The sequence below is a fragment of the Euleptes europaea genome, chromosome 4, assembly GCF_029931775.1.
Source record: "Euleptes europaea isolate rEulEur1 chromosome 4, rEulEur1.hap1, whole genome shotgun sequence".
In the NCBI taxonomy this organism is placed as follows: Eukaryota; Metazoa; Chordata; class Lepidosauria; order Squamata; family Sphaerodactylidae; genus Euleptes; species Euleptes europaea.
Window position 1 is genome coordinate 27,849,005 of NC_079315.1, and position 15,100 is coordinate 27,864,104.

Consider the following 15,100-nt stretch of genomic DNA (forward strand, 5'->3'; position numbering starts at 1 on the left):
CCCAGGTTCAATCCCTGGCATCTCCAGTTCAAGGGACTGGGCAATTAGGTGATGTGAAAGACCTCTACCCAAGACCCTGGAGAGCTGCTGCCTGTCTGAGCAGACAATACTGACTTTGATGGACCGAGGGTCTGATTCAGTATAAGGCAGCTACATGTATACAAAACATAGTGGCATTTTAAAAAGTTGTTTGTATCATTGAAAGATCTGTTATTGTGTTTTTCCTTTAAGGCAAAAGATGTTAATGTATGAGTTGTTTTTACTAAACTAAAACCTCAGTATTCAGGTTAAATTGCCGCATTGGCACTCGGTGATAAATAAGTGGGTTTTGGGTTGCAGTTTGGGCACTCGGTCTCTAAAAGGTTCGCCATCACTGGCCTAGGAGCTGAACTTAGTCAACTCTTCACAAAACAAGACATGATGCTACCTAATATGAGATGATTGGGGGTGGGGCATAAAACCCAGAACCCAGTTGGCATAATATCTTTTATTAGGACCAATATAATGACACATAACGGTGAGCAAGCTTTCAAGTTTTCCAGAACTCTTTGTCAGACTTGGTGGGAAAAGGAAGAAGCTTCAGGACATAATGTAGAATCCTGGTGTAGTCTGCCTTGAGTGTTCGATGTTTGCTGAAGAGCTAATGCTGGTATCCAGTGACACCCTGCTTTTTTAATGAGGGGGGGCGGGAAACCTTGGCATTTAATAGAAGGTTTGTAGGAATCCTTCCTATCAGGGTACTTTGAATAGGCCTGACATTTTGCTGTCTCAGTGCCTGGCAGGGAGAGAAGGAGGGGGCCATGTGTAGTTCTCCTTAATCTAATATGTGCCCTTGGCTTCATAGCATCAATGCACTGTTTACTCCATAAGAGAAAACACCCACATTTTGCACTGTATCTCGGAGTACACATAACAGCAAATCTAAGCAAGGGCCCTGAACTTCAGTCTGCCATCAGCAAAACTAACTGTTGTTGTTTTTCTTGGCCGTTTGGGTCATGCAGTCACTTTCTAATGCCAGGAGGATTCTCATTGCTAGAATCTGCTCATTGGTTCCTTGCTTTGCCAAGGGAAAATAAGAGCCAGTTTAGGGTCTCAGCGCTGATTCTGCCAGATATTCTGTAAACAACAGCAGCTGGTGTGTGAAACTGGCTGGAAACCACTCCACAAGATGGTACCCTCCCCTAAACAAAACTTCCTGGCGCCAATTGTGGAGGATGGAAGAACCAGGATCACTAAGCATCCCTTGATACTGAGCTGTGGTAGCTCCAGATGTCTGTCCTTGAGATAAATACTTCTGTTGCAGGAATCCTGCTGTTTTCAACCATCTCTGTGTGTCCATTATGCCACTTAGCACTAATGATGTCTTAGGGAGTATCCAGCAGGACCCTTTGACTTTATGTGGCACTGAGCATTTTCACACATGCCAAATAATGCCCTTCCAATTCACTGTCAATGCACTTTGAAGCTGGATTTTACTGCATGAAATGGCAAAATCCACTTGCTAACAATCGTTAAAGTGCATTGAAAGTGGCTTGAAAGTGCATTATTCGGCATGTGTGAAAGTGCCTACTTTCCACTGTAGCAGATACATTGGCTAGAGGAAGAATCATGCTCCCCTGGTACAAACTGTTGCACTTTGCGTGCTGTATAGTATCTTTGCGATGGGAATGCAATCAGTAGTTATTTAGGCCTCCTTTTTTATCTTTTGGTGGCAGCTGTCACTTTTTGCATGGCAGTCCCATAGGCAGGGCCGTAGGCAGGGTTGTAGGCCAGCGTGGAGTCAGTGTGGCTGTGTGCCTAGCCCTGGGCGTGTTATGATTGGCAGGTGGCAATCATTTTAGTGTTTGTTTGAGGAGCCCATTTTCTAGTCTGGCCTGCGGAGGTCAGCGGAGCTGGCTTATGGAGAGTGTGGTTGCTTAAGGAGCCATTAATAATGAGTGTAAGAGAAGACAGTGGTTTTCCTATTCTCCCCTTGATTGTGAGGAGGTAATCAGGGGTCGCAGTTTGATACTATTGCCTGCGGAGGGCTTCAAGAACCAGTGTTCCTATCTCCTCCCCCACAGCAGAAAAAAAACTGTTTTGTGCCCTTTTCGTTATTTTTACAATGCCTCGTAGCTAAGGCAGGCAGACAGCCCAGGCAGGCATGCTACACAGTGTGCTGTGTAGCCAGCAGTCCCTCCCCAACCCACCAAACGCAAGGGACCCCCCCTTCCCCCCTCCTTACACAAGCCCCTGCAGTCCCAAACCATATGCTTTTTAAAGTTCTGTCTCCTTGGGCACAGGGGTGCTTATGCAGCAGACCCTCTCCAACCCTCCAAAACGCAAGTTCCTTGCAGGAACGGTTGAGAATGTCTAGGTTTTATTTTTAAGGACACCCCGTCACAGGCACAGACAAAATCCAGCCAAAAGACTTTGTCATTAACAACTGCTAATTCCTGCTTTTAGCAGCTAGGCAGACAGAGTTTTTTCAGAGGAGACAGAGAAGGGTGCGGCCCGAGCCGCAGAGGGGGTGGGAGGCCCGGCGAACGGGCTTAAAAAGGGAGGGTGAGGCGGTCTTCTTTCCACGGTATGCTCGAGTGCTTCTGCATTATTCATTGTACTATGGAGGATAAAAACAATATTTATTTAGAAATGCATTCCCGTAAAAACCCAGCGCTGAAGGGTGCACAGGCTAAGGTGGAAGAGGAGTCGATTTATGAAGAAATGAACGAACCGGGGGCACTGGCTAAGGTGGAAGAGGAGCCGATTTATGAAGAAATGGACGCGCCATTGCCCCGTTCAACGGTCAACGATGTCCCCGATTATAAGGAACCTGCGGCTGTAAAACAACCTAGCTGCGTGGCCGCCTTCGTAGAGGAGGCAAGTACAGAGGGAATGATGTTACCGAGGAAGAACCAGATGTCCTGCAATGGAGGGGAGAAAATTAAAGGGTGGCTTTTTTTTCTGTCTTACAGCTGAAGGAGAAAGAGATTCCGTGGAGCGTTTTTTTCTGTAATGGTCGAAATCGCCCACCAGGAGGTGTTATGAGATTGAGTATCACCAGAACTTCAGCTGTTTGAGAAAAGAGGTTGATGAGGCGATGGATTTACCCCGGATAAGTATAGGTTGTACCTAAAGGGGGACATTGGAAAAAAGCAGATGTGGCGTGTGTTTTGAATTTTTTTCTTTCTGACAGGGTGCGACAGTTGAAATGGCTAAAATGGAGTCTGCCATGATCTCAGAAAGAGAAGCTCCGAAAGCCTGTCCGCCTGGACAAGGTGTGGCTTTCTCCTTGAGCTCCGAAGAGTCAGAGGATGAAGTGAGATGGAATAGCGCACAGGTGTCGGAGGATGACAGTGTGTCATTTAGCGAGGAGGAATCTTCAGATTCGGGTCACCTTACAGCGGACGAGGAGGAGGAAGGACAGGTGGTAGAACCACCGCCCTCAGGACACCCGAACACCCTAAGAACGACGCCTCCCCAAAGGGGGAAGCAGAACGGCGTTCCTGCGTCCAGGAATTATTCCCCGGGGTTAGTAGAGCAAAAGAGCCCCTGTCATTTCGGTGACACAGATGCTTAACGGTGATTTTTTCTGTTTTTCTAATCCAGGTGAGGTCAACCCTCGTTCATTATGGCTGCCTGGCTAAAAGAGTCTACGAAAATCTGAACCCCGAATGCTGTCACTGCTGCACTTTAACCCATCTGTTTCAACAGTTGAATTCCGGAGAGGCGGATGAGGCTGACAAATGCATGAAAGATGTGGACGTGTTTGAGATCAAGGAGACAGCTGTTTGATCTCATAAAATCAAACGTGAGAGGTGGCGCTGCGGAAGAAGACGAAGGCGGGGGAAGGAGCTGAGAAATAAAATGACAAGTAGGGGTGGTGGGGGGAAAAACTCTCACGTGTCTGTATATAAGCTGTCTAATAAAAACAATTTTTCATTGTGACCGCAAAAGACTGTCTCTTTATGACTCAGCAGGAGGCTATCCTGAAACGAATTTATTACCAGCCCGGTGAAGAGGGGAGCTTCGGGCGGGCCGAAGCGCTTTTCAGGGCGGCTTCTAAGAAGGGGTATGTCCAGGGTAGAAAACGGGCCGAAGCCTGGCTCTCGGATCAGGGTTCTTACGTCCTGTACAAGCCTGCCAGGGTGCATTTTGAAAGAAACAGGGTGATTGTGGGGGATTTCGACGAGCAATGGTAGAGCGACCTGGTGGACATGCAGAAATATTCCAAGTACAACGGGGGGTACAAGTACATTTTAACGATGGTCGACATCCTTTTGAAATACGGTTGGGGAGTGCCTCTGAAAGACAAGCCAGTCCAAAAGCGAGGGCTTTTCAAAGCATATTTGCTGAAGGGCACATTCCTAAAAAACTACAGACCGACAGGGGGAAAGAGTTTCTAAATAAACACGTCGCCTCTGTGTTAAAACAGCACGGGGTTCGCCACTTTGTCACCAACAATGAGGTGAAGGCCGCAGTGGTGGAGAGGTTTATCAGAACCTTAAAGGGCAAAATGTGGAGGTATTTCACAGCCCGCAATACTTTCAAGTACAAAGACGTCCTTCCCGAGCTGCTTAAAAGCTAAAACGGGAGTTTCCACAGAACTATACGGTCCCGCCCTGCGGACATCGCCCCCTCCAAATCTCTGGCCGTGTGGTGAACCGTGTACGGCGCAGACTCTGGGGGTTGGCCGAACCCTGCCAAGCACATGTTTGAGAAGGGAGACCACGTCAGGGTTTCTAAAACAAAGGGATTTTTCGAGAAGAGGTACGAGCAGTCATTCACCGATGAAATTTTTATTATAGACGACGTGTTCGAGAGCGGGAGGCGACCGGTGTTTCGCTTGACCGATTGGCTTTCAAGGGGCACCCATGATGTACGGTCATGGCATGGGGGGGATTTTTAAGCTCCTTTTTCGAATGGCTGTGCCGCATTTTAGAAGGGGGTTCGAGCTCGCCAAGCCGCACTGGAAAACGGCAGCACGCCATTTCGCTCAAGACATGGTGGGCCGGGTGTCTCAGGCCGCTGTGAATAAAATCGCGCCTCAGGAAGGCTCGGGGTTGATGTACCTTCAAAGAAGGGGTGGATTAAAAAGGAAAGCCTCAAGGACGCACAGTGGCCCCCCTTCGCCTCTTAAAAGGGTATGCCCAGCCGCTAAGAAGCAGAGGACCGGGAGGAAGCGCGCCGGCAAGAACAAAGGGGCGAAGAAGAAGAAGGGTGCGAAGAACCCTCTGCACGGTGAGTTAGCCGACGTCTTATAACATAAACAAAAAAACATGCCCTTCATCCACTGCGGCTCCGAAGAGTGCACCAAGTCGGAGCTCGACCTCTTCCTGATACCCCCACCCAGACATGCATCGAGAAAAGCACGTACGTCGAAGTACCCCCCCATCTCGGCTCTGACGGCGGGGTCGCCCGTGGAGTTTTTTATAACTGGGCATGGGGAAGATTATCTGGACTTGAATAACACCCTTCTGTACGTCAGCTGTAAAATCGTCCTAGAAGACGGGACGAACATCCCTCGAGATGCTTGCGTGTCACTGGCGAACTACCCCATCACCTCCATTTTCAGCCAGTGATGTGACCATGGGGGACCGGCTGGTCAGTCAGAGCAGTAATTGCTACCCTTAAAGGGCCTTCATCGAGGGGGTGCTCAACTACAGCGGTGAAACCTTGGCAACGCAGTTTTCCCCGGGGCTGTTTTACAAAGACACCCCAGGGCACCTCGAGAACACCGCTCTAGACGGCCCCAACAAAGGCTTTAAGCAGAGGGCCACTCTGACCGCCGAGAGTAAGAAGCTTGAGTTTCTGGGGAACCTTCAAGCCGGCATTTTTTTTCCAGGAGAAACTCCTCCTGAACGGGGTCGACGCGAAAATCAAGCTGACCCGCAGCAAGGATGCTTTCTGCCTCATTAGCCACGGGCTAGTCGACCACTACAAGCTCCAGATACTATTCGCCTTCCTCTGTAAAAAAGGTGGAAGTGGCCCCAGGCATCAGGCTGGCCCACGCCGAAGCCCTGCTGTCCTCTACGGCCAAATACCCCATGGACAGGGTAGCCATCAAGGTGTTCAGCATTGCGGCCAGCATCCGTGGGAGCAACCAGGATAACCTCTTCCTAGGCCAGCTACCCAAGATGGTAGTGATGGGCCTGGTGGACAAAGACGCTTTCAGCGGGGATTTCAACAAAAACCCTTTCAACTTCAAACATTACAACATTAACTTTGTAGCGTTGTACATGGACGGGGAGCAAGTGCCCGCTAAGCCCCTCCAGCCTGACATTCCGAACAGTAACTGCATTAGAGAATACATGAACCTGGTGCAGATGGCTGGGAAGCATCTGCAGGGCAGGCCTCTCCTGATAAACAGGGACGGGTTCGCTTAGGGGTACACACTGTTTGCCTTTGACCTGACGCCCGATCAGGAGTGCTCCGACCATTATTCTCTGATCAAGACGGGGAACCTCAGGGCTGAAATATGCTTCGGCGACGCTCTGCCCCATACGGTCAACCTGATTGTGTACGGCGTGTTTGATAACGTGGTGGAGATCAACCACAACCGCAATGTCCTCTTTGACTACATGTAGCATGGACATGCTTCAGCAGACGCGGGCCTTGCTGGCCAGCCCTCACACGAGAAAATTCTTCGCGGGCGTCTTTCCTTGCAATCGGCTGCCTGCTAAAAGACTGCTCTGCAGGCCTGTCTCTCTAGTGGTCAACACCCACCCGCACACTCTACCGAGCGAGCACTGGCTGGCTGTACACCTCCCCGACCATTGACGCGGTGAATTTTTTGAGTCTTATGGAAACCCGCCCTCCAGCCCCCTCTTCCCTAGAACCATCATGGCTTTTCTGAAAAGAAAATCCGTGGAGATCCGCTTCCAGCAGAACAGCCTCCAAAGCCTGACGTCCGCCACGTGCGGGCACCGCTGCCTGTTTTTCCTCTGTCAGCACTGCTGGGGAGAGCCTTTCGATTCTGTGGTGGAGATGTATTCTTCCGACCCCCTGCAAAACAACCGGTTGGTCGTGAATTTTGTGAAAAAAATAACCCCCAGGAGGAGGAGAACTTTACAAAGCACGTACGCGCCTGTTCAGGCCTGTGTTTCTTATCGGTTCTAATAATAATAAAAAAAAATTAAAAAGTGTTTAAAAAATTAAAAACGACCCCTTGTGTGTGTGTGAGAGAGAGTGTTTTCAACAAAGAGACCGAGATAACGTGGTGATTTAAAAAAAAGATTTTATTAAACAGTCAGCCACGGAGGGCGATCTTTCCCATTTTTCTTTTTAGAAGGGGAAAAGAGGGGGACCGGTCGTTTCTTAGTAGATATGAGAGGGACCTTCTTCGAAGCCGTGGAAGGGGGCCTATTCAGAGAATCCAACATTGTCCTGACGGTCGAGTTCCTGGCCATGGTCGTCGGCACGTTCAGCTCGGCCAGAGCTTGCAGAAACACATCCATGGCCCTTGGCAGGCTGGTGGTGGGTGGGGCGTAGTTCTGGGTAATGGTCCTCATGAGGTCAAACATGTTGGTGCCGGCCATGGGTTGTTTTTATAAACAAAAGTTTCTTTCTGATCCCAGGAGCCCGTCTCGCTGTTCTGCCCCAGTTTCTTCAGCAGGACGGGTGCCCCCGCTCTGTAGCGGGCGGGGAGATCCTCCAACAGTTCCTCCGCCACACCGTCAGTTTTTTTTTTGCTTGGGCGCGGGGCTGGGAGGCCTCTCTGGTGACCGGGGGGGGGGAATAAAGGTTCTGTTTGGTTTTTTCATCCTCTCCCGCTCTGATGTGTGCTAGATATTTCTGGAGCAGGGATCTGTAGAGCCTCACCTTTTCACACTTGGACAGTTCCTGCCTATCGAGAACAGATTTCATCTCTCTGTCCAGAGAATGCACGACGGTGGTTCGGATGTTCTCTTCGTCCCGGGGGCCCCACATGCTTAAACGTTGTAACTGGGGACTGGGGACCAAGTACATTTTCTCTGCATGCACCATCAGCTACGCGTTAACAGCCCGGTGATCAGAGGCAACGCGAAACCCAAGAGAGAGCTGATAAAGCCCCCTGTCTGTTTCACCAGACACCTTTTTTGCCGCAGAGGCGTTTTAAAACTGCTCGGAGCCTTGATGACCCCCCACTTTTTCCTCAGCACGGCTTTTTGACGTGGGGCCAATGGAATGATCCCTTTCAAGACATTCAGGGCGATCTCTGCCATGGCCTTGATGAAGTCGTCAGGAGCCAGGCGGAAGACCTGGAGACCACTTTCAAAAGGTCCCCGTTCCTCTTTAGGCAGGCAGACGTTACAGCGCGTTCGTTTTCACCGCCCGCCTTTTCTTAAAATGCACAGGGGAGCGGCCGTCAGCGTCTTTTGGCACCCCCCTTTTCTGATTTTTTAAGAATGTAGCTGGCGAGGAGGGCGGGTGGAAAAAAGCCGGTTCTGAGCCTGTAATCCTCAGGCGTGGTAGCGTTCAGATCAATGATGAGGTAGCCATAAGGTTCGGCGGTCGCATCCTCGAAGGCCTCCATGAAAAAGTTAGCTTTCCCCGGGTACATCTGGTGGGCCAGAGTGGCTATTTGCTGTTTATCTCGGGTTTTTTAAAATAAAACTATGTACTTGACATTCAGACTGAAAGTGCGCGCCGACTTCCCCTGCATGAAGAGGTTCTGAACTATGTAAATCACGCTCATGTTTTTATGATGCACATATTTGGTGAAAGCGTTTTCGATTTCCGAGCTGCCCGAAGCCACCCCATCAGGCACCCCCCTCCCCTGGGCGCATTCGGCGATAGGTCACTCGCTACCCCCCCCACTGACACATAGCCCCCCGGTGGTCGTTGGTAAAACAGACCCCAAACCCTGCGAAAATTGGCAGGGTGCCCCGGCGTGCCGCCCCTGACCTCTGCACCAAAGCTCAGTGCTCTGCCAGCCTCTCTCCATGAGTTGGTGCAGGGATCCCACCCCACAGGGTCGGCTTTAGGTGCTTTTAAAAAAAAACACACACAAGAGGGGTCAAAAAAACGGGCATGGTTCGGTTTCTCTCAGGGCTGGGTGGCAGGTGTCTGTGTGGTTTTTTTTGTGAGAATTAACCATCCAGCCTCTCTTTTCAACATGAGGCTTGAGGGGAAAAAAGCTCTGTGTTTATTTATTTTTACTTTCACAGGCAGTCATCAAAACAAGAGTCAAGCACCCCCTCAGAAAATAGAAGGTTTCTCCACCTATCTCTCCCCACCCCCTTAAGAAATAGAATGCTTTTTTTCTCCAACCTTTAGAAATGTCATGCTTTTAAAACTGTGTATATATCTAGAAAGTCAGCCCTGCAAGCAGGAGTCTGAGAGTCGAGCCCCTTAGAAAATAGAATGCTTTTTTCACCGACCCCAGAAAAAATAACATGTTTTTAACAGTGTGCTTTTTTGAATGGCTTGCTATAGGATCAAGCTATCTGTCCTGCGGGACTGTCTCCGTTCCATGTGTCTTGTTAGAAGAGTGAAGTGGCTGTGCTGTTTGATAAAGATAGGGGGAGCTAGGAGTTGGGGGGGTGTCAATCCAGACACCACTCTGTAAAAAGAGCAGTGGCGTTTTTGCCCTCTCCCCGATGGCTTGCTTGTAGAGCACATGTTTAGCTGTAGGGGTTGATAAGAGGGGGGGGGCTCGTCACTCAAGGCTGGTTACTGTGAGTCGACAGAATGAAGGAAAGTGTCTGATACTCCCTTCTACCCATGATTCCTTGCAATATAAGGTCAGAGTTTGGGGGGCTGCAGGGATGGATTAAAATCCTTGCTGGAACCGGGAATGCTCAACCCCTCTCCCTCAACCCTGGGGCCAGTTATAAACCCTCAGCCTAGCCTCTCACACTGGTTTGTCTCTCTCTCTCTGTGTGTGTGCTCAAACGAAGCTTTTCTGCACTACCGGGGCTGGTGGCTGTGTGATCTGTTCTGTAAAAAGCTCCCGTCCCCCTCTCCGTGTGCCACCTGAGTGATAAAACTAGTTTGTCAGCTCCTCTGAAAAAACTCTGTCTGCCTAGCTGCTAAAAGCAGGAAGATGGTCGTTGACGACAAGGTCTTTTGGCTGGATTTTGTCTGTGCCTGTGGCGGGGTGTCCTTAAAAATAAAACCTAGACATTCTCAACCGTTCCTGCAAGGAACTTGCGTTTTGGAGGGTTGGAGAGGGTCTGCTGCATAAGCACCCCTGTGCCCAAGGAGACAGAACTTTAAAAAGCATATGGTTTGGGACTGCAGGGGCTTGTGTAAGGAGGGGGGAAGGGGGGGTCCCTTGCGTTTGGTGGGTTGGGGAGGGACTGCTGGCTACACAGCACACTGTGTAGCATGCCTGCCTGGGCTGTCTGCCTGCCTTAGCTACAAGGCACTGTAAAAATAACAAAAAGGGCACAAAACAATTCTTTTTTTTCTGCTGGGGGGGAGGAGATAGATTTTACCCCTCATAAAACACGTTTTAAAATCTATGTCTGGGGCTTCTCTCCTCTCTCAGGCTTTCTCTGAAGAGCGAGGAGAGGTTCCAGGCGCCTGAAACATGTATGCATAAGCACCCGCTCTCCATAGTAAAAAAACAGCCAGTTTTTTTACATAGTAAAAAAACAGTTTGGGGAAACTCCCTGGCTGGATGTGACGACCTGAACACTGGTTCTTGAAGCCCTCCGCAGGCAATAGTATGAAACTGCAACCCCTGATTACCTCCTCACAATCAAGGGGAGAATAGGAAAACCACTGTCTTCTCTTAACACTCATTATTAATGGCTCCTTAAGCAACCACACACTCCATAAGCCAGCTCCGCTGACCTCTGCAAGCCAGACTAGGAAATGCGCTCCTCAAACAAACACACTAAAATGATTGCCACCTGCCAATCATAACACGCCTAGGGCTAGGCACACAGCCACACTGACTTCACGCTGGCCTACGGCCCTGCCTACCACTAGACTGCCATGCAAAAAGTGACAGCTGCTACCAAAAGATAAAAAAAAAGGCCCCCTAAATAACTACTCAATCTCAAGAGAAGGCATGTGCAATCTCAAGAGAAAGACTTAAGAGTTCTCTGTGGAAAGGTAGTAACTATTTTTTTTAGAGCTTGGTTGAAATGCACAAAACTGTCCTGGAAAATTCTGCTGGTCTTATCTAAAACTCTTCTGGGTCCCCTTGAAACCCTTCAGATGCTTCACTTGAAGAGGAACCTATTTACTGTAAATTTCTCTTTAAACAGAATCCTATGATAACCTCAAAGTGTGCAGAACCTGCAGTTTGGCTTTGTATTTAGCCTTAGATAAACAGCCCATTCCTGGGGAGTGGGGTAGGGCTGCCAGGTCCCTCTTTGCCACCGGCGGGAGGTTTTTGGGGCAGAGCTGAGGAGGGCGGAGTTTGGGGAGGGAGTTCAATGCCATAGAGTCCAATTGCCAAAGCGACCATTTTCTCCAGGTGCACTGATCTCTATAGGCTGGAGATCAGTTGTAATAGCAAGAGATCTCCAGCTAGTGCCTGGAAGTTGGTAACTCTGGGGGGTGAGCTGCAGCAGCCAGGACAGTGCAACTGAGAGGCCTCCTCAGAGGCTTCCCAGCCACCGCAGAAGTGGAAAAGCTTTTTTTCGGATATAAAAATTGGGAAAAAGTTTTTTTCCTCATAAGGGAAAGCAAGCCTGCAGCACCTTAAAAGAGGCATTTCCAGGCTGGAAGCAGTTTGGAAGCTGACTGGCATCAACTCCGCCCCTGGGAAAGCAACCCAATCCCTACCCCTCCGGTAAGGACTACTACCACCATCACTAAAATTCAACAATAATATTTAATGATAATCTTTCTGTAACACTTAAACCAATGAAAATAAGCTTGGTAAATCCCTTTTAAAATGTTGTTACATCAAGCCTTGGCGTAATTAAGTCCATTGGCTAGAATGTCGACAGGCCCATGACAAGTTGTGGCCCATGACCACTTGGGCGGTATCTTCCTCGGTTATAAGAAAGGCCATGTACCAGGCAGAGTATGCATGTTTTCCCGTGCACTTTGTTGGTGTGCACAGGGGACTTGATTCCTGCTGTGTGCATTTGAGTTGTTCCATTGAACTGATTCATGAGTGAATGAAAGCTTTCTGTTCTAATCTCTTTCGGGGGGGTTTCTTCCGTACTGCTTCCTCCTCCCCCTTCTAATGTTGATGTCAAAGTTAACTGATGCATTCTAAAATGATGCCCCAATGGAACAAAGAAAGAATTGGCAATAACTCTGCCGTTCTGAAATATGTCCATACTAAAAATATATAAAGAGGCTGAAAGGAAAAGGTTTATTTCTTTATGAAAAATGGGTGTTATATCTCTGTTCCTAGGAGTAACTGAGATGGTATACAAATTAGAACAATAAAACTACCTTAAAATCCAAATTATAAAGCTATGATGTAAACAGTCAAACAAAAGATTAAGGCTGCAATCTTAGGAGCCAGAGTGACCCCACACCGGTATAGGTGCCAGCGTGGTGTAGTGGTTAAGAATGATGGTTTGGAGTGGTGGAGTCTGATCTGGAGAACCGGGTTTGATTCCCCACTCCTCCACATGAGCGGCAGAGGCTAATCTGGTGAACTGGAATTGTTTCCCCACTCCTACACACGAAGCCAGCTGGGTGACTTTGGGCAAGTCATTCCCTCTCAGCCTCACCTACCTCACAGGGTATCTGTTGTGGGGAGGGGAAGAGAAGGTGATTGTAAGCCGGTTTGATTCTCCCTTGAGTGGCAGAGAAAGTCGGCATATAAAAACCAACTCTTCTTCTTCATCATCATCACAGAATAAAGTGGCACCTACACCAGCATGAGGGATAACACACCAGCGTCCAGGACCCACAGAGCTCTGCCAGCCCCTGCCACCAGCGCTTCCACTCCAGGAACTAAATTCCAGAAGAGAACACCCGTACCAGCGTGGGGGAGGCATTCCCGGGGCATTCCCAGGGGCGGAGCTGCCTTTGGTCAGCTTCCTAACCCTGTTTGCCCCGGGAACGCCACCTTGAGCTGCAGCATGGCTGTGCCACATTTTTTGATGGCACAGCCTTGCATTGTTCAATGGGTCATTTTCCCCGGATTATTTATTTGTTTGTTTATTTTAAACTGCTCCTTTCCCCTCCACAGCGGCTGGGAACCCTCGGAGGCAGCGGCGTGGTTGCATCACTCCCAGCCGCTGCCTAACTCCCCCCCCCTTCAGGATTGGGCCCTAAGTATAACTTAAAGAGGCCAACCAAGATTATTAAGGGGTTGGAGCACTTTTCCTATGAAGAAAGGCTAAAGAGTGTGGGACTTTGAAGTCTAGAAAAAAGATGGCTAAAGGGAGAGATGATAGTGCATGTGTTAAGTGTTGTCAAGTCGCTTCCAACTCATGGCGACCCTATGAATCAATGTCCTCCAAAACGTGCTATTTTTGACAGCCTTGCTCAGATCTTACAAATTGAGGGCTGTGGCTTCCTTTATCGAGTCAATTCATCTCTTGTTGGGTCTTCCTCTTTTCCTGCTGCCCTCAACTTTTCCTAGCATGACTGTCTTTTCCACTGATTTTTGTCTTCTCAGAATGTGACCAAAGTACGATAGCCTCAAGTTAGTAATTTTAGCTTTTAGGGTCAGTTCAGGCTTGATTTGATCTATAACCCACTGATTTGTTTTTTTGACAGTCCACGGTATCTTAACACTTTCCTCCAACACCACATTTCAAAGATATCTACTTTCTTCCTATCAGCTTTCTTCAATGATAGAGATTTACAAAAATTATGGATAGTGTGGAAAAAGGAGATAGGGGAAGATTTTCTCCTTTTCCCATAATACTAGACATTGTTGAGAACTAGGTTCAGGACAGACAAAATAAAGTGTTTCTTTACTCAGCAAGTAATTAATCTCTGGAATTGGCTGCCACTGGAAGTTGTGAGGGCCAGAAGCAAAGATAGATTTAAAGGGGTTAAGCAGATTTATGGAGGAGAGGGCCATTAATGGCTACTAGCCATGTTGACTGAAGGGAACCTCCATATACAGGTGGCAAACCTCTGAATACCAGTGCTGGGAGACAGCAGCAGGGGGAGGGCCTTGGCATCTATACCCTGTTTGTCTAGCCTTCCAGAGCAACTGGTTGGCCACTGTGTGAAACAGTGTGCCAGACGAGATGGATCACTGGTCTGATCCAGGAGGAATCTTCTTGTTTTCTCGTTCTCTAACTTCCTGCTAAAACAAACTTAAAAGAATGTGCCCTTCATTGGCAGTTTCATCCTACATATGCCTGCTTAAACAAAACATTTTCAGCCTGCATCCAAGATATAAAACAGGCCTGCATCCAAGATGCTTCACCAGGTTGATATCTGTGCACAAAATATACGAGAGACTTATACTAACCAGTACTACAACAACAACCCAATATACCAGTTGTTTGAAAAATTGAGAATAAACTTTACAACATATTCACTTACCTGGTTGGGTTTTAAACTGTTTATATTTGCATTTGTTTACATCATTGTATTTCTATATATGTGTGCAGACTTAAGAAAAGGTTTTAACTAACCACTGATGAAGGCCCTAGGCAGAAACGCGTTTGGTTTTGTGGTTATAGATATCAACCTAAGTTTTGCCATTGTGCTATTTTAATGCTTTTAAAGAATTTTAAATTTTGCATAGCGCTTCTAATAAATTATATTTGTAATATTTCTACATAGACTTATATAAATCTTCCTCTCACCCAACCTCGGGTACCCAGCTGACAAATCAATGAGCCATTGACAATGCAAACCGTGGAAGTGACACCCTGGTTGAATGGCAATCTGGATCAGTCCTTGAGGGACTGATCCAGGGAGTTCAACGTGTGTAGCGCTGAAAGTGCTAATCGGCGTCTCCAAGAGGGCTATGAAATATTTAAGAGCAGAAGTCGCTGAATGTCTCACCAAGGGAGCTTTCTTCTTTGTCTTTTCTCTTTCATCTTCCATGCAGTCAAAAGCACTTCGTGAAAAATGGCTGTTGCAGGGAATACCTGCTGGTTCGCCTGCAGAAGAAGAAGCCAGAAAGAGGCAGTCCGAAGAAGATGAGCTCAAGGTGAAAAAGCTTGAAGGCAACATCCATCGGTAGGCTCAAAACCCCCTTTTTATATCTGAAGGCCTAACGAAGAGCGGCATTGTACACTGGTGG

The 15,100-nt window shown here is 48.2% G+C and overlaps 1 protein-coding gene across 5 annotated transcripts in view; it reads left to right on the forward strand.

Annotated features, from left to right (window-relative positions):
• The window catches only part of PALM2AKAP2 (PALM2 and AKAP2 fusion), a 356,481-nt gene that overhangs the window by 92,923 nt on the left and 248,458 nt on the right, over positions 1-15,100 (forward strand). For 4 of the 5 annotated variants that reach the window (XM_056848165.1, XM_056848160.1, XM_056848159.1 and 1 more), the window contains exon 3: positions 14,906-15,036. In XM_056848165.1, the coding sequence (XP_056704143.1) occupies positions 14,906-15,036 (131 nt within the window). Of the gene's footprint in view, positions 1-14,905; positions 15,037-15,100 lie in introns of those variants that run through there. The other variant, XM_056848163.1, reaches the window with a different exon arrangement.